Source organism: Ostrea edulis, chromosome 4 (assembly GCF_947568905.1).
Source record: "Ostrea edulis chromosome 4, xbOstEdul1.1, whole genome shotgun sequence".
Lineage (NCBI taxonomy): Eukaryota > Metazoa > Mollusca > Bivalvia > Ostreida > Ostreidae > Ostrea > Ostrea edulis.
The window spans coordinates 86,796,208-86,816,703 of record NC_079167.1 but is presented as its reverse complement, the minus strand read 5'-3'; the positions used below and the strand labels follow the sequence as shown (position 1 = coordinate 86,816,703).

The following is a 20,496-nucleotide window of genomic DNA, read 5'->3' as shown; positions in this document are numbered from 1 at the left end:
CCCTGGATGATTTTGATGTTGTCCCTGGATGATTTTGATGTTGTCCCTGGATGATTTTGATGTTGTCTCTGGATGGCTTTGATGTTGTCGCTGGATGATTTTGATGTTGTCTCTGGGTGGCTCTGATGTCTCTGGGTGGCTTTGATGTTGTCCCTGGATGATTTTGATGTTGTCTCTGGGTGGCTTTGATGTTGTCTCTGGGTGGCTCTGATGTCTCTGGGTGGCTTTGATGTTGTCTCTGGATGATTTCATGTTGTCTCTGGGTGGCTTTGATGTTGTCCCTGGATGATTTCATGTTGTCACTGGGTGGCTTTGATGTTGTCCCTGGATGATTTCATGTTGTCTCTGGGTGGCTTTGATGTTGTCCCTGGATGATTTCATGTTGTCTCTGGGTGGCTTTGATGTTGTCTCTGGATGGATTTGATGTTGTCTCTGGGTGGCTTTGATGTTGTCCCTGGATGATTTCATGTTGTCTCTGGGTGGCTTTGGTGTTGTCTCTGGATGGATTTGATGTTGTCCCTGGATGATTTTGTTGTCTCTGGGTGGCTTTGATGTTGTCCCTGGATGATTTTGTTGTCTCTGGGTGGCTTTGATGTTGTCCCCAGATGATTTTGATGTTGTCTCTGGGTGGCTTTGATGTTGTCTCTGGGTGGCTTTGATGTTGTCTCTGGGTGGCTTTGATGTTGTCTCTGGGTGGCTTTGATGTTGTCCCCAGATGATTTTGATGTTGTCCCTGGATGATTTTGATGTTGTCTCTGGGTGGCTTTGATGTCCCCGGATGATTTTGATGCTGTCTCTGGGTGGCTTTGATGTTGTCCCTGGATGATTTTGATGTTGTCTCTGGGTGGCTTTGATGTTGTCCCTAGATGATTTTGATGTCTCTGGGTGGCTTTGATGTTGTTACTGGGTGGCTTTGATGTTGTCCCTGGATGATTTTGATGTTGTCTCTGGGTGGCTTTGATGTTGTCTCTGAGTGGCTTTGATGTTGTCTCTGGGTGGCTTTGATGTTGTCCCTGGATGATTTTGATGTTGTCTCTGGGTGGCTTTGATGTTGTCTCTGGATGGATTTGATGTTGTCCCTGGATGATTTTGTTGTCCCTGGGTGGCTTTGATGTTGTCCCTGGATGATTTTGTTGTCTCTGGGTGGCTTTGATGTTGTCTCTGGGTGGCTTTGATGTTGTCCCTGGATGATTTTGATGTTGTCTCTGGGTGGCTTTGATGTTGTCTCTGGGTGGCTCTGATGTTGTCCCTAGATGATTTTGATGTCTCTGGGTGGCTTTGATGTTGTCCCTGGATGATTTTGATGTCCCTGGATGATTTCATGTTGTCACTGGGTGGCTTTGATGTTGTCCCTGGATGATTTTGATGTTGTCTCTGGGTGGCTTTGATGTTGTCCCTGGATGATTTTGATGTTGTCCCTGGATGATTTCATGTTGTCTCTGGGTGGCTTTGATGTTGTCCCTGGATGATTTTGATGTTGTCTCTGGGTGGCTTTGATGTTGTCCCTGGATGATTTTGATGTTGTCTCTGGGTGGCTTTGATGTTGTCCCCGGATGATTTTGATGTTGTCTCTGGGTGGATTTGATGTTGTCACTGGATGATTTTGATGTCTCTGGGTGGCTTTGATGTTGTCCCTGGATGATTTTGATGTTGTCCCTGGATGATTTCATGTTGTCACTGGGTGGCTTTGATGTTGTCCCTGGATGATTTTGATGTTGTCTCTGGGTGGCTTTGATGTTGTCCCCAGATGATTTTGTTGTCTCTGGGTGGCTTTGATGTTGTCCCTGGATGATTTTGATGTCTCTGGGTGGCTTTGATGTTGTCACTGGGTGGCTTTGATGTTGTCCCTGGATGATTTTGTTGTCACTGGGTGGCTTTGATGTTTTCCCTGGATGATTTTGATGTTGTCTCTGGGTGGCTTTGATGTTGTCCCTGGATGATTTCATGTTGTCTCTGGGTGGCTTTGATGTTGTCCCTGGATGATTTCATGTTGTCCCTGGATGATTTTGTTGTCTCTGGGTGGCTTTGATGTTGTCCCCGGATGATTTTGATGTTGTCTCTGGGTGGCTTTGATGTAGGCATGATAGGATAACTGGTGTGGAAGGAAACCAGGGTATCTGGAGGAAGCCCAAATATTTGATTGGATGACCACCATACTCTTTTGAGTACCATCCAAAGAATTGACTCCTGGTAACACAAGCTGTATTTGTGAAACACAGATGTCCAATCTCCAAGGTCAAACATTTAGGTACAAAAAGAAAGTATTGTCCCAAGGAAAACATGTGAAATATGAATTCCCTAACATTAACTGTTCAAAAGTCATGGTCAATGTTGAATTTTTTTTAAAAGAAGGTCAAACACCAATGACAAAATTATGGTACCAAAAGAAAGGTTTGGTCACAGGAATACACACGTGAGATATTCAAAATATTTGGCCAAGGTTAAAGTTTAAATTGCCAGACATACCAGAAACCCTAACAGGTTAAATCTCATCTCTGATTACCGGGGCATAAAAACAGGTTAAATCTCATCTCTGATTACCGGGGCATAAAAACAGGTTAAATCTCATCTCTGATTACCGGGGCATAAAAACAGGTTAAATCTCATCTCTGATTACCGGGGCATAAAAACAGGTTAAATCTCATCTCTGATTACCGGGGCATAAAAACAGGTTAAATCTCATCTCTGATTACCGGGGCATAAAAACAGGGACTGTCTGAAAACCCTTGTCTCATCTCTGATTACCGGGGCATAAAAACAGGGACTGTCTGAAAACCCTTGTCTCATCTCTGATTACCGGGGCATAAAAACAGGTTTGTGGGGGTGCTGACGGGACTGTCTGAAAACCCTTGTCTCATCTCTGATTACCAGGGCATAAAAACAGGTTAAATCTCATCTCTGATTACCGGGGCATAAAAACAGGTTTGTGGGGGTGCTGACGGGACTGTCTGAAAACCCTTGTCTCATCTCTGATTAACGGGGCATAAAAACAGGGACTGTCTGAAAACCCTTGTCTCATCTCTGATTACCGGGGCATAAAAACAGGGACTGTCTGAAAACCCTTGTCTCATCTCTGATTACCGGGGCATAAAAACAGGTTTGAGGGGGTGCTGACGGGACTGTCTGAAAACCCTTGTCTCATCTCTGATTACCGGGGCATAAAAACAGGTTTGTGGGGCGTGCTGACGGGACTGTCTGAAAACCCTTGTCTCATCTCTGATTACCGGGGCATAAAAACAGGTTTGTGGGCGTGCTGACGGGACTGTCTGAAAACCCTTGTTTTGGGTGTGAGCGTTGTGACCTTCTAATTCCTGCCCTGCTTCTCTGTCAGTATTGAACTGACCACCTGTTACACAGGATTAAGAGCGACAGATGTGTGCAGTGTTAACTGTCATCTATGATCATCCATTGATCAGTATCATACAACAAACTGGATAGCACACAATGAGACGAACACCAAGAGACAGGCGTCTAGTATCACGTGTATCAAAGTCGACCTACAAACAACCATCTTATTGAAAGCACACAATGGGACATTTACAAAGAGATGTCTAGTACCTCACACAATGAGACGTACACCATGAAACGTCTGATATCACACACAATGAGACGTACACCAAGTGACGTCTAGTATTTCACACAATGAGACGTACACCATGAGATGCCTGGTATCACACACAATGAGACGTACACCATGAGATGCCTAGTATCACACACAATGAGACGTACACCATGAGACGCCTAGTATCACACACAATGAGACGTACACCATGAAACGCCTAGTATCACACACAATGAGACGTACACCATGAGACGCCTAGTATCACACACAATGAGACGTACACTATGAGATGCCTAGTATCACACACAATGAGACGTACACCATGAGACGCCTAGTATCACACACAATGAGACGTACACCATGAAACGCCTAGTATCACACACAATGAGATGTACACCATGAAACGTCTGGTATCACACACAATGAGATGTACACCATGAAACGTCTGGTATCACACACAATGAGATGTACACCATGAGACGCCTAGTATCACACACAATGAGATGTACACCATGAAACGTCTGGTATCACACACAATGAGACGTACACCATGAGACGCCTAGTATCACACACAATGAGACGTACACCATGAAACGTCTGGTATCACACACAATGAGATGTAGCACCATGAAACGTCTGGTATCACACACAATGAGATGTACACTATGAGATGCCTGGTATCACACACAATGAGATGTACACTATGAGATGCCTAGTATCACACACAATGAGATGTACACTATGAGATGCCTAGTATCACACACAATGAGACGTACACCATGAAACGTCTGGTATCACACACAATGAGACGTACACCATGAAACGTCTGGTATCACACACAATGAGACGTACACCATGAAACGTCTGGTATCACACACAATGAGATGTACACCATGAAACGTCTGGTATCACACACAATGAGATGTACACCATGAAACGTCTGGTATCACACACAATGAGATGTACACTATGAGATGCCTGGTATCACACACAATGAGACGTACACCATGAGATGCCTAGTATCACACACAATGAGATGTACACTATGAGATGCCTGGTATCACACACAATGAGACGTACACCATGAGATGCCTAGTATCACACACAATGAGATGTACACTATGAGATGCCTGGTATCACACACAATGAGATGTACACTATGAGATGCCTGGTATCACACACAATGAGATGTACACTATGAGATGCCTGGTATCACACACAATGAGACGTACACCATGAAACGTCTGGTATCACACACAATGAGACGTACACCATGAGATGCCTAGTATCACACACAATGAGATGTACACTATGAGATGCCTAGTATCACACACAATGAGACGTACACCATGAGATGCCTAGTATCACACATAATGGGACGTACACCATGAATTGTGTAGTATCTCACATGTATCTAAGTCTAACAAAACTTCATCTTAATGACAGAGACATTAAAAATATCAAAAAATCTCATTCTAAGGCTCTGATTAATTTTAACTTCTAATACAATGGTTGTTTATTTTGTGAAGTTTCTCTGCCTCTGATTAGCCATGTCAAATGAGGATCTTTCATCTCATACAAAAAATATCAACATCTGTACATTCATTTACTTGAAGAAACTATCTGCAGACCTAATTTTGCTTTGCATTTGCAATTCAGATTTCAAAAAGATAAATTCATGAACTGAACTAAGAAAACTCCAGTTTGAGAGAGGATTAGCTGTCTTAAAATTGCTTCTGTTGATACCGACAGAAGTGGACTGTAGTTTGCTGCTGTCAATACTGACAAAAGTGAGAGAACTGTCTTTTGCTGCTGTCAATACTGGCAGAAGTGAGAGAACTGTCTTTTGCTGCTGTCAATACTGACAGAAGTGAGAGGACCATCGTTTGCTGCTGTCATACTGACAGAAGTGAGAGGACTGTCTTTTGCTGCCGTTGATACTGACAGAAGATTTGGTTTTGACTGAGAGGACAGTCTTTCACTGCATGCTGTCGATGCTGACAAGATTAGGTTTTAGGATAATCAATTAGAGGTTTTCCAAAGCATTGCTCCAAGTCCCAGTTTTATTTAAACTGAAAATGTCAGTTACGTTACACAATCACCCCGAATCCCCAATTAACTGGGTAGGTTCACTCAGGATTCTCAAGAAATTTTGAAATTTCATGTGATATAACACATGGGGACTGATGCCCTCTCGAGACATCAGAAGTCCTTATATCATAATTACTGCCATTGATCACTTGTAAAAGCTCTTGATGACAGTGGGTATATTCATTAGCCTCCTGATATACAGCAAGCCACGTCAATAATAAACTTCTCAATCCTTTTAATTAATTGGTGCAGCTCATCAAGAGTTGATATAATATTGCGGCAGTAAATAATAGATGAGGCGCTTGGTGTTGCCTCCCGATGAATACTGATACGGTATAAATATTTCATGTGTCATAATGGATTCTGGTAAATGCTTCTGTAGCTGGCAAGCTGTTCGACACTGTTGAATTTCTACTCCCTCTGCATTAAATTTTGCAATTAGAGCTGGAGGTATATTTACCTATGGTTTTCCTGGGAACAATGGACAGGTAACAAAACAACCTGACAAATCAATCCCTGATGCTGACTACTAACAATAAGAGAAAAGGTCACACTAATCACCCAGCTGTCACTGAAAAAGCAGCCATCTATAGAATTCACAGACCCCAAACCTTAATCACCCAGCACCCTTAATGAAAGACAGTAAATCAATTTTTTAAACTTCAACAAAATATATTGACCGTGACTCGATCAACAAAAACTAAAATTACAATTTCATTTTGGTAATATGAGTTGATAACCATGCAGAGTGATCCCATATTATATGTAATATGAATGGTTAAGAAACAACATCTCCCTACGAACAGTGACATAGGACAATAACACATCTTGTTATTGATTTTTAATCATTCTAGTCTTACATAGAATTTTGCAATCTTTCCTATCACCCACCACTACAGCCATTACAGCCTCTGCCTCTTGACAAAGCCACAACATATGTGTAACTTAAACCATCCTAATTTCATTATTGTAAAATCTGTTTAATGCATGCATCATTATTGGCTTTTTACAATACCAGAGATCTGTAACAAGGGAACTAACTCCTACAACACCACTACACATCATTTAACAACAAATTCAGAATTTAAAATGACTTACAAATGTAAAACCACACTCTCCCTTACATGTACAAAATGTAGTACAATTAGTAAAAGTACTAAAAATGTGATAAATTAGTACAAGTACTAACATTGTACTGTATTTTCACAGCCCACCAATAAGCTGATTTTCCCCATTGTGTTGTAAGTACTCTGTTTCCTGTTTAAACTCAGTGTCTTTGTTTTCACTGTTCGAGGGGAAAAACTGATTTCTGCTATAAAACTCATTTACCATCCTGTCTATGGGAAAACTGTGATATCTGCAATACAAACTTCATTTACCAATCTATTTAAAGAGAAACTGTGAATCTGACCACAATAAGCTGGTTCTCGCTGTGTGTCCAGTCAAAACAATGTCTGTTTTATTTTTGCACAAACCCTTTTTTATTCTTATGCCTGTGTTTGTTAGTTATCTTGTTATCTATAACGGTTTTCATTGCTCCGACTCCTGTATCTAATTTCTGATACATGTTCACCCTATCTATAAGATCACCAGCACTCAGTAATTTGTAGACTCTCGCTCCTGTGTTGTCTGACCAATGGTCAGTGTGACCTGATCTTTTGCCAGCAACAAGCTGCAAGCCACTGAACAAAAAAATATCCTCAGAACTAGCAGTATCGGTGTTATCTCTTGTTGATATGTGATAGGGAAGGGGGGTCTTTGTTCTCAAATAATCAAGGAGAAGTAGAAAATGACAGAGTACCATGATGATGTCACAGAACCCTGAAACTGGAACCCCAGGGGAATAATATTACTTGTGGACTAATTATCAAATTCGCTCACTTAATTCAGGGTCTGACACTCATCAGAATTGGATTCCCTGTTCGGGTAACCTAGGTACCGCTCTCAGGTTGCCCAGATGGGTTTCAGGTCGCCCAAACATAAATATCAAACTAAAAGGACTTTAAATGTATTATTTTAAAATTTATTGCATTTCTTTTTCAGTTTCATACAGAATCTCATTAAGTCTCTCCTCGTACACATCATGTTCACTCTCATCACTTTCTCACTCTCATCACTCTCTCAGATCTACCTTTACATTCTCTTCACTCTGCTCTAACTAACAGTCATCTTTTTCTCAACTTCGTTCACACTCAGTGTTCGAAATTAACCATAGACCGATAGACCGAGTCTATGTCAAATGACACTGGTCTATGTCAATTGTAATTGAGGTAGACCAAATTGTCTATGCTGATTTTTTTAGATTTAAAGCCATAAAGTTATCCCAAAGGACCCCACATGGTCAGTCGATGTCTGATAAATTTTATAAGGAGAGGAGGATATTGTTATGGAAATGCATGGAATGAAAATATGCTTTCTAAGTACATTAGAGGTAAATGAAAATGAGTTTTTTGTGATATTTTTTTTCAATGTGTTGCGGTCTATGTCAATTCGATGAGGTCTATGTCGTCATGTTTTGGCATAGAATTGTGGTCTATCCCAAGTTTTAAACCAATTTCCAACACTGCAGTGTCACACTATATTTCAAATGGACATATTATGCATAATGTCAATCATTTAGATTTCTTCCCCTCACTATATATTACTTTATGTATGTTTGTTTTTGTATGCTTTAATGGGCCTAAAATTGAACAAATTCTATTCTCATAATTTTCACTTTGTTTCAGCAAGAATTTCAACCATTGTTTCTGTCCTTAAAAGTTTTCATTTGTCTTTTCCTTAGGCATGAAAGCAGCAGCTTATATATTTTACAGCTTCAAGGTTGAACGATGTTCAGCCATGACTAAAGTCAAAGATAATACTGGCATTTTGGCAACATTTTCTCATTCTCATAATGTACCACGGATTGTCCCCCCCCCCCCCCCCCCCCCCCCCCCCCCCGAGTCAACAGTGTCTAAATGGACCCTCTTTACAGTTTCCTTCATAGATTATCTTTTCCTTAAATTGTTAGGAGTCAGTACCCGGTTTCTTTACCCAATTACGCTGAATGCCTTCATTTAACCGGATGTTTTGCTCTTGTGTAATAAGATGTAAACCAGACATTTCCGGAATTTCGAAAGATGATTTCTGTTATCACACCAAACCAAAATACTTTAAAAAGTTTTACACACTGGGTTTTATTTTTTTATTTTTTTACATTATTTTGATTTGTATTCAATTTAATATGAAATATATACAAATAATACTGACAAACTTGTCACCAGGTCAACATTTGGAGGAACTAAGGTAAACAAACAGGTCGTCAAAAATCATTTCAGGGTGGAAATGGCGAGGTGACAAGCGTGAATGTCGCTGAAATAATACTGAAAGACAACACTTACCTTCGTTCCAGGCATCAGGTAGTCTCTATCAAATAGAAGAAAAAAAACAGTTGTTAATTGTTTGTAGAAATTGGATACACAAATATATGTCACATCACCCTAATCATCCAATATTGTAGCACCAAAAGAAGAGGAAAAGGGCACATGACTGGAAAAATTGCACATGAAGGGGGGGGGAGTAAAATGGGGGGAAAGTACATGAAGGGAAAAAGCGTAGTAAAAATGATAAAATGAACAACATGAAGGGAAATAAAGCATTAGAACAGAGTTCTTGAAGGAAAAAAATTCACTGTCAGTAATGTCCAATTTATTCGGGTTTTGTGTCAGTCCAAATGACCAGTAGATATGTCAACAAAACAACTTTTGTAAATCTGACAAAATTTTGTTTGAATTCATCCACTGACTCATAATCTGTCATAAACATCATAAGCACTCAAATTCCAAACATCAGACTTGCCGATAGAACCGAAAGATTTTAAGAATTCTGCAAGAAGAGTTCTGGAAAAGCATACCAAAAAGTGGTAAAAAGCACAAGAAGGGGTAAAAAGCAAAAACAGGAAGTGGTAACAAGCACAACAGGAAGTGGTAACAAGCACAAGTGGTAACAAGCACAAAAGGAAGTGGTAACAAGCACAACAGGAAAGGGAAAAAGCAAACAAGCAAGGTTCAACATCATCACTACTCCTGCAGTCCAGAGCTAGTAAAAAAAAAAATGCCAGACTTCTTCACTATTGGGTAGTCCAACAAACATGTAAAATTTATAAAATGCAAAGAGCTTAAACAGACTTCAAAATTAAGACTGATCCAACAAAATCTGAAATGATTTAGCCCTCCCACTCATGATACAACACACACATTGTGGTAGACTGATGGCGATATGGTTATTTTTGATACGCTACACCTTGGGAATAAATGTCTTCTTAGTTTGTAGAAGCATGGAATCGATTTGGTAATTGCAAATTAAGCAGAAATTATCCCAATATGTTTCCATTGTCTCTATGTACCCCATAATATAAACAGACTGATGTTCATAAATATTACTGTTCATGTCAAGTTAAACAGACTGATGCAGTGCTCCAAGTCGCATCTGCTATCAGGTCACAAAATGGCGACCTAAAAATATTTCTGGTTGCCATTTTCAAATTTCTAGTTGCCATAGTAAAAGATTTTGTAAATATAAGACTTACAAGGTTTTTTTTAAAATATGAATCTCTTTCAAGTAAAAAATCAACACCCATGTATACATTTTGTTTGTTTTATTTTTAAACTGAATAGAAATGTACTGTGAAACATGCTGGATGCTAACAAGTCAAGTATTTACTCTGGCAAAAGTTGTATTGCATTGGGCCATCCTGTATATTTTACAGTACGCTTCTGGGGAAGAAAACCCAGCGTTCCACACAAAGATTTGCTTTAAAGTTATCAATAAGTGGGCCTTCACTGCTTATCATGTTATGCGAATAAGAGCTCCTAGTTTTGTTGGATCTTTTGCTGAACAATTAGTACCAGCATCAATAAGAACACTACATCCCAAGTTTGATTGTCTTTGAAAATTAGCAGCAACAGTTGCCCCGCTCGACTTACTGCTAATAATGCGGTCACGGACAACGACATGTCTCTTACTGTACCGTGAATAGTCACATTTCAACGTTTGAAAGATGTACACTCGGTTGTGGCGAAATAGGACAATGGATGTCCAGAAATGGTGGACGTTGCTGGCTAATTGGCCTCACAAATTCTGCAAAACATTTTGCCATCACGAAAATTCCCTCCGCCATTTGAGGACTGGGGTTTTTCCTTTACTTTTGCATTTCTCTTTAGACACTGCTACACCATCTTTTGATGCAGAACTTTCCCCGTGTGATTCTTGAATTTCTTTGTTAAATGTACTAGGCTGAGGCTTCTGTTTTTTACTATTGATAAATCCAAAGTGCTCTAAACCTCGTTTTCCCGCCATCTTGATTGTTTTGACCGAGACTGAAAAATATTTATTCAGACTTCCGATCTTGATTCTAAAATTTTACTGGTTGCCCAAATTTTCTTCACTCGCGAAAATGCGACTTAATTATAATCTCTAGTCGCAAAATTGATTTTCTGGTCACAAATGCGACTGTTTTACTCGCAACTTGGAGCACTGTGATGTTCATATATATTGCTGTTCATGTAGGGTTAAACAGACCAATGTTCATCAATATTGCTGTTCATGTAAAGTTAAACAGATCGATGTTCATAAATATTACTGTTCATGTAGAGTTAAACAGACCGATGTTCATGTAAAGTTAAAAAGACCGATGTTCATAAATATTACTGTTCATGTAAAGTTAAACAGACCAGATGTTCATAAATATTGCTGTTCAAGTAAAGTTAAACAGTCCGATGTTCATAAATATTGCTGTTCATGTAGGATTAAACATACTAATGTTCATAAATATTGCTGTTCATGTAAAGTTAAACAGACCGATGTTCATAAATATTGCTGTTCATGTAGGGTTAAACAGATCGATGTTCATAAATATTGCTGTTCATGTAAAGTTAAACAGACTGATGTTCATAAATATTGCTGTTCATGTAGGGTTAAACAGATCGATGTTCATAAATATTGCTGTTCATGTAGAGTTAAACAGATCAATGTACATAAATATTGCTGTTCATGTAGGGTTAAATAGACCGATGTTCATAAATATTGCTGTTCATGTTGGGTTAAACAGATAGATGTTCATAAATATTGCTGTTCATGTGGGATTAAACATACTAATGTTCATAAATATTGCTGTTCATGTAGGGTTAAACAAATCAATGTTCATAAATATTGCTGTTCATGTAAAGTTAAACAGATCAATGTTCATAAATATTGCTATTCATGTAAAGTTAAACAGACCGATGTTCATAAATATTGCTGTTCATGTTGGGTTAAACAGATCGATGTTCATAAATATTGCTGTTCATATAGGGTTAAACAGATCGATGTTCATAAATATTGCTGTTCATGTAAAGTTACACAGACAGATGTTCATAAATATTGCTGTTCATGTAGGGTTAAACAGAACAATGTTCATAAATATTGCTGTTCATGTAGAGTTAAACATACCTATGTTCATGTAAAGTTAAACAGACTGATGTTCATAAATATTGCTGTTCATGTAGGATTAAACATACTAATGTTCATAAATATTGCTGTTCATGTAGGGTTAAACAGATCAATGTTCATAAATATTGCTGTTCATGTAAAGTTAAACAGATCAATGTTCATAAATATTGCTATTCATGTAAAGTTAAACAGACCGATGTTCATAAATATTGCTGTTCATGTTGGGTTAAACAGATCGATGTTCATAAATATTGCTGTTCATATAGGGTTAAACAGATCGATGTTCATAAATATTGCTGTTCATGTAAAGTTAAACAGACCGATGTTCATAAATATTGCTGTTCATGTTGGGTTAAACAGATCAATGTTCATAAATATTGCTGTTCATGTAGGATTAAATAGACCGATGTTCATAAATATCACTGTTCACGTAGAGTTAAACATATACCTATGTTCATGTAAAGTGAAACAGGCCGATGTTCATAAATATTACTGTTCACGTAAGTTGAAAAGTCACTTGCATGTGAAAATCACATACATCATATTTCATGTCCATTGGGGGATTTTACGGAGAATCACAATACATTAATTACATATAAAATCGTAAATACTACAGCGTTTAAACACATTGAGCCTTTTCTTCAATATCAGCTTTTTTTAAAAATCATATAAACCATGCAAAAACAAACACAATGATAGGTTTTGAAGCAAAGTTACAATGTAACTGCAATCAGCAGACATAAGCTATCTATAACTCTACACACATTTCTTCACCAGAAGTTAAACCAATGTACTCAAAAAAGATGGCAACACCCTCTAAATTTAACTTGATTTGTGTACACTGAACAGTGCTTGAGAATCAGCTTTCTAGTGAAGCCACAACATTAAGGAAACTTTTGAGAAAATAGTTCAGGCATAACATGAACAGTTTGTCCATGGGATTTTGGGGGAAATGTTAATTCTCCAACTGCTATCATTTCAATGTGCAGGAACATTCTGCACAATCAGGTTCAGCTGTTAGCCTAGTGTGGTGTACAAGTTGTACTTCTGTTTCCTTTTGTAATGTAAAAATAATGCTGACTTTAAATAAATATTACTTACTTCAAAAAAAAACAAAAAACCAGGTTTTAACTGAATTTACATATATCCCATGATAACTGAAAACAAGATGTCACAGTTTAAGCATGACTTTACCAATAGTGACTGAGTGGCAGGATCGAACTAACTAATGGTCATGTGTGATGCAAGTTCAAATATGTTGTGAATTTCCTTCAGTTACTGTCCACAACAACACCCCCCCCTCCCTGCTAATATAAAGACATTAATGTATGTTGTGTAAACGTTGTATAAGAATGGAAAACATTTAGATTGAGACTAGTAACAACCAGGCTGAATGCACTGCTTCAGTTTAGAAAATTCGCCATGTCATTCACCTCAAACAATAAAGTTAAGTTTGTTTTTGTTTTCATTCTAAAATGTTGTGGTTGCGAAAGTATTTTAAAAATATGGTTATTTTCCCTTAAGTAACTTGAATTGACAGGATTTGCTTACAAAAGATCATATCGTTCTCAGAATGTACTCTTGGAAAAGTCGATGCGATTTAGAGCGTCCTTTCCAGTGCTTACAAATGCATATGTTATCAAGAATAAATCATGTTCGTGTTCAGTAAAAATAGATTACATCAAGTCTCTCAACAGAGGATGACACTTATAACAGAAAAATAATTTCCTCAAGTTTAATTTCCTGACTGATAGATAACAGGATGAAAAAGATTAGGAGACTCAAAAGTTAGACACAAAACGGAAGTGATGAAAAACGTCCATATTACCACATGTGTTTGTTTACCAAAGTTAAAGCGATTAAAATGACTTAAAGAGTTAGATGACGATGAGAAAATGGTAATCTGATGTGGGATGATGTGGTCACGCTTTATTAAAGCTTACCCGTCCATAACAACAGAACAACTCACGTTGACAAAGTTCCTCACACAATTCTTTCTTTCATTCAATCTTCAAAATGGCGGCAATTTCACCCAGAAATGAAAGTAAAAGTTAAAAATAATGAGAGCATTTCTCCCCTCCTTGAACTCTCTCTATGTATGACACTTTGATTGAATTCTTTATGCTTTTCGATTTATTTGCTTCCAATTTTTCACAGAGTGGGACAAAATCTTGTTGAAATAATACGAAAGTAAACATAGCAACTCGATCACCATGCATTCGTACAATATTTCATTTTGTCTATGATTTTGTTGTGCGCATTTCAATAAATGATTAAAAGTGATATATATTACATTACTATTTCATGAAGCTTGGTATTTCTATTTCGTAAAAGGAACATTAGCTGTAATTTTCTTTTAAACACTTTTTTAATCTCAAAGCAGGCACATGGATAAATCATGGAATAAATAAATTCTTCCTAATATAGAATTTTTTCCCTTTACACTAAACGCGGTTATCTAACGTAGTTTCATTAGGATTCTCTTCTTATTGTACAAAATAAATGTTTTTATTAATTATTAATATATATTCCTTTGCCATTGACTGTTCAGAAAGTTTTGACAGTCGAGGGGGGGGGGGGGGGGGGTCCGACCCACGACCCCCCCCCCACCCCACCCCCACACACACACCTTCGTCAGAAAAATTTTGCTTTAAAAAGGGTAAAATAACACATTTTGAGGGTGGAACCCGACCTTTGAAAACCAAAATTAATGGTACAGCCCAACCCCTTTCAAAAATTCTTGCATCCGCTCCTATTTGAAAAAAAGAGGGGGTGCTATCAATTTCACATCTATAGCTCTTTTTAATGCCCCTTTCATTTTGTATAAAGGTACCCGGAGTGTGGATAGCATGTAGATAGATCTATATAACCCCCCCCCCCCCCATCACACACCCCACCTTCTATATAGAACCAATAATATCTCCAAAATATGTGATTTCCCCTAAGGTCACCTTCATAAGTCGTTCTGAATCTTTCTGTAAGCTTCTGGGATGAGCGCTTGTTTTCTTTTTCTTCTGTTAATTTTCGTCGTTTGTTACAGACTTAATTAATTTCAGTTTCTCATCACTATTATTCAAATGAAACACCTTTTCCCTATTACAGTATATCCCAATTATATTGAGGTTGTTTTATGTTTAGGTTATATTGAAGGGAAAATAGATCTCCAGTAACATTATTTATATAGTTCAACATGCAGTCCCCAGAATTTTAATATATCCGGAGCAGACTGTATTTACATCAGTCCTATAACCAGATGATTGTAGTTTAGCTCACCTGAACCAAATACCCATGTTAGCTTTTCTGATGAAAAATAGTCCGTTGTCGTCGTTGTTTGAAATATTTAATTAGATTTTCAACTTCTCTACAATCACTTCAAATCAATTCAAGACTTCTACTAAAACCTCTTTATATATTCAAAATCAAGATTTAATTTTGTTCAAATCATGAGCCTTGAGGCCATGGTGGGGTCACAATAAGAGTTCGAAGATTTATCTAGGAATGTGTTAGAGACGCCCTTCATCATCTTAAGAGCAGTATTAAGGAATCATCTGTAATGTAGAATTTCGAAGTTTGTCCAGGCAGCGCACAGGTAGCACTCTCGCTTCTCATCGCTCCGATCCAAGTTCCATCCAATGAACCATTAATTACAACTTCACTATTGGCAGGTATGGTGATTTTTCCTATTCTCTGTCGATTTAATGAAAGCCGGTGTGTTCCTATTTTGGAAAGTTCTCTTTCACGCATCACTAAACATCTCATGGATAGGTACCGTATGGTGTATGTATGTCTGCTTTCTCTAGGAACTGGTATCCATACATACCCTTTGTGGTTTCCTTAGTGATACCTAGTAGATTGGTTTCCATCGGGGTAGAGAATGTGGTTCCCATAAGAACTGGAACTTTCGAGTTATAATCACTCTGTTGAACAACCAGGAACAAACAGTCATTCAGTAATGGAAATGATGAGATTCCCGATATCTGTATGTCCAGTGAAGTGTATCCGGAATATGGAAGCTGTTCAATGTCCATCTGCACACTCGATCTACATTCAGTGCAAATTATAAAGACTTCCATGGGATCATCTTATTCGTTTACTTTCATTGAGACACTGTAAGCGAATCGGACACTTGACTTGCGAGGATGCAATGGAACATCAGGGAAATGTTCCTTGTAGAATGTTTCACTTATGGTAGAGACAGTGGAGCCAGTGTCAAGTAATGCAGTAGTTGCAACATTGAAAACCTTGATAGACACTTCATTGCACTCTCCTATCAATGACGACTTCTTGTTGTAAGTCTTTGAGGACTGCGTATATTGTTGGTGTATATATCCTCGTTTTCGGGATTTCTGAGTGTAGTACGACCGTCTTTAGTAGTGTGTAATCACTCGACATCCTATTGCGATGTGACCATGTTGTCCACATTTGAAGCACACAGGTTCATCATCATGTTTACTGGCTGTCCAAGAAGAATATTTTGGACTGTTATGTGACACATATGATGTTGATACAGTTCCTATCTCTGTTTCATTGTTGTCCTGAATGTTTACAATAGGATTATCCATGTCCGAATTCACTGAAATCTTCAGTTCATTAAAAATCACACTGTCACTGGTGTCTGTTTTGCAGATTTCTTTCTCTTTCGTGGTTTTGGTTTCTGTTTTTTGTTCCATAGAATGTCTGTTTTTAACAGGATTGTTTCTATCAATCACGCTCCTGTTCCACTCTCCTAATGGTCACTCAGTGTTTATCAAAGCTTTGGATGCTGTCAGACAGGTATCCAGTGATGTTCTATAGTGAAGGTTCAAGTCCAATCCACGGCATGTTGTGTAGCATGGAAGCCTTTTCACTAGAGTCAATGTCTTAAATAGCCTGACGTACTTTGCACATAATGTCTATCTGCAACTCCATGATGATACATCTTCAGTGAGTTTCTGTCGTCTTGCCCAAAAGTCCACAAGAACAGCCTCTGCTCTGTCGACAATGTCATAAACACTGTCAACTCTACTGAGAATATCGGATAGCGTTGCTTCAGGACCCGAGTTCATGACAATCCTGCTCGCATCTCCTTTAAGGGACTGTCGAATAGCTTTGAAGTATTCTTTCGGTTTGAAGGAACGGAAACCTCTGGGTGCTGACAATATGGAGAATATATTTTAATTACAACGACAAGGCCCAGTTCATGCTAACATCAAAATGCTGCCTGGATACTTCTTATCTATTTATAACAAATGCTTCATTACAGTACTATATACACTAATTATATAAGCATACACTGAGATGAAATAACTTTTAAAGTGGTATTTATTATTCTTCATATCTAAACTTTCACTCTTCTCTCAAACACTGATTTAGCTATGTATACACATTATGAAGATAAATGTTAATAAAATTACAGTACTTACTGTCAGGTCTGGATTTTAAGGTCTAAAAATGTCTTTGTCAAATTCAAATGTCAATGATAATATACCAATTAAAACTGCTCAAAATTAAACCACAGTTAACCTGACCAAAAACTCTGAAGATTCTGACTGAATAAAACTCAGTCTACCGCCAATTAAATATCAGACCTTTAAATTTTTTCACTCACTTATTACTCTACGTAAATATAGGAAAGGATCTAGGAGTTTGACTGAAATCATAACATATGCTTCAAATGTACTATTCATATTTATTAGAATATTATATCATATGACATACACAAGTTAAAACACACCGCTCCATAAAATGATATTCATTTTCAACATTATTCACACAAAAAGTACAACATGTATTTGTTCTGACTGTATTAGAATACCTGCCTGTTTCTATGACTAAAGGGTGCGAGGGTAATCGCATTTTAGATATACATTTTTGCAACTTTACAGGAATTGATTTTTTTTTATGATAGATTATTCATTGAAGATATAATCCATCACTAGAATATCTTAATATGAACATTTTCTTGAATTTTCGATCTTTGAAAAAATATCTTGCTTAGCTTGATCAAAATTTCTTTGTTGTTCAGTTTGTAGCATATGTTTATCTCTTCTTCTTCTTCTTCTTTTTAAATTATTATTATTAATCCAAATGTTATTGAATTAATTCAAGATCTATTAAAATTTTCTTAACATCAAAAGCCCAATTTCTACATTTGTATTTTTCACAATTAATATCGTTTCTTCATAACATTTCTAATTATACAAATTTCACTAACTAGCACCTTACTCCAAAACTTAACAATGGTGTATAACCATTAACCATACATAGGAGGGACTCTGCCCAAGTCAGTGTATACAACTACATTTCTTGTACTCTTTTTCATAGCTCCAAGTATTTGGTTACAGAAGTCAGTATGTACTTTATCAAAATTATAACCTTTATAAAAGAAAACCAAATTTCAAAGGCATATTTGACTATTCCTGCAATATAACAATAAAGCGATAATAAATTTTCAGTATTTAGTGACATCCCTCGTATATTTTTTTTTTAGATTAAACATTGTTTTCCTACTGCTAATTGTTCCTCGGTTCTAGTAAATTTATTGTTAAAATGAAAAAAAATCCCCAAACAATTGAATCTTTCTACATTTTCATTTTCCAATACCTTAGTCCCAAATGGACCAGTACTCATTGTTTTTTATTTTACCACTACATGTATTTCTAAAAACTACACTCTTTGACATTTCAACATTAATACTCAATTTCCATTCTTTACAATAACAATCTAAAGCATTTAACTGGCTCTGTATATAGTCCCTCGACCGATTCTGAAAAAAGAACCATGTCACCCGCATACATTTAAAACGAGAATAAATTCAGGGAAGATAACTCGTATCACAAACCCGCCGAATTTAAAAAAAACCCAAACAAACCCCAAAACAAACCTACTTCCAAATCGTTTACATATAATTGAATAATATTGGCGACAATACTCCCCCTTGCATTAACCCCACATTGTTACTAAAATAGTCACTGTGCAGTGGCGTAGCTTCCATTGAGGAAACCGAGGCAGCTGCCTCGGTAAAAAAAACCAAAACACCTTTTACGTTGTTAAAATGCCGATAGCTTCTGGGGGGCGCAGCCCCCCTGCCTCGGTAATATTCGAACCCAAGCTACGCCTATGCTGTGTTGGCCGTCTACACCAAGACAAGACTTCGCCCGCTTTGATATCCGGGAGTAGTTTCCCTTAAATGCCCGATTTTGCAAGCTTGATCCACAGCATTGATCTATCTATAGAATCAAACGCTTTTTAAAAATCTACGAAAGCACAATATAATCTACAGAATTAAATTTCTTTTGACTGCTCAGTGAGTTGTCTGTAATGGTGAATTCGTTATATTGGCACCCCCTCTTTATGGTTCAAATTAGTCTTGAACAAAAATGGACAATATATCGAGGGAGCACTACATGTATGTAATTCAAAATTGTTAGCTCGATAACTCTCGAGTCTACCAATTTGATGGACAAACATCTTCATGTACTCAATAATTAAATAGAGAGAGGGGAGAGAGATGAGAGGGAGAGAGAAAGGAATAGAGAGAGAGACGAGAGGGAGGGGAAAGGGATAGAGAGATAGTATATGTATTTACCGAATTTGGCTCCAATATTGGACATTATATCAAACATATATAATTATTTAATTATCTGTAAACACACAGTGATATGATAACACCAGTATAGACCTGTGATATAGTACAATTTCTACGCTACAAGATGAAAATATTATATATTCCATGCGCTCAGATAAACAGCAACTCTGATTGGCATTTTGAAAGATTTGAGTGTTTTCGAAAGGACCTCAGTGACCAACAGGAATAATATTGTAAATGTCATTTATGAATTCAAATATTTGGGTATAATATTTTTCCACACTAGCTGGAAGGAAATAAACCACACACTAGTGATCAAGCACAGAAAGCCATGCATTTTGCATGTAATTCAAATTCGAAATACCAAATGAATTCCAACTTGGCCAGTTTGATAGACTTGTGATGAAAGTTACCACAACTAATTAATATAATGTATTGGCCTATGGGGTAACTGCATGAGATGTCGTAGAACAGATACATGTATGTATGTGTGTTGTGTCATAGAACACAAACGCATGTACTGAATGTTTCTGAATTTAAAATTTCTACAACTTATTACTTTAAAGACATGTGTATAATAGAATGATTTCATATTTTAAAAAAAATATCGCCAGACATTTCGTTAATCTTATGTATTATAAATTCCTTAGTAATCATATTCTTATGATAGTAATCCAAATTTACCAAAACTAGATCACGAGTAATCAGTCATACTTCAGGTTTGAAATACCTTATAAATTTATTTTGAGTTATCATATTAGAACATTTTTTAATGCCGGGCTTCAAAGACCCCTTCTTGTAATCAGTA

General features: G+C 37.3%; 1 protein-coding gene across 5 annotated transcripts in view; it reads right to left on the bottom strand.

Annotated features, from left to right (window-relative positions):
• The window catches only part of LOC125668126 (polypyrimidine tract-binding protein 1), a 42,343-nt gene extending 27,978 nt beyond the window's left edge, over positions 1–14,365 (bottom strand). For 2 of the 5 annotated variants that reach the window (XM_048901921.2, XM_056164087.1), the window contains exons 1-2: positions 14,065–14,365; positions 9,034–9,058 (exon numbers count right to left, since the gene is read on the bottom strand). In XM_048901921.2, the coding sequence (XP_048757878.2) occupies positions 9,034–9,058; positions 14,065–14,072 (33 nt within the window). In that variant the 5' untranslated portion in view covers positions 14,073–14,365. The remainder of the gene's footprint in view (positions 1–9,033; positions 9,059–14,064) is intronic. The other 3 variants (XM_056164089.1, XM_056164090.1, XM_048901922.2) reach the window with 3 other exon arrangements.
• Positions 14,366–20,496: the final 6,131 nt, after the last annotated feature.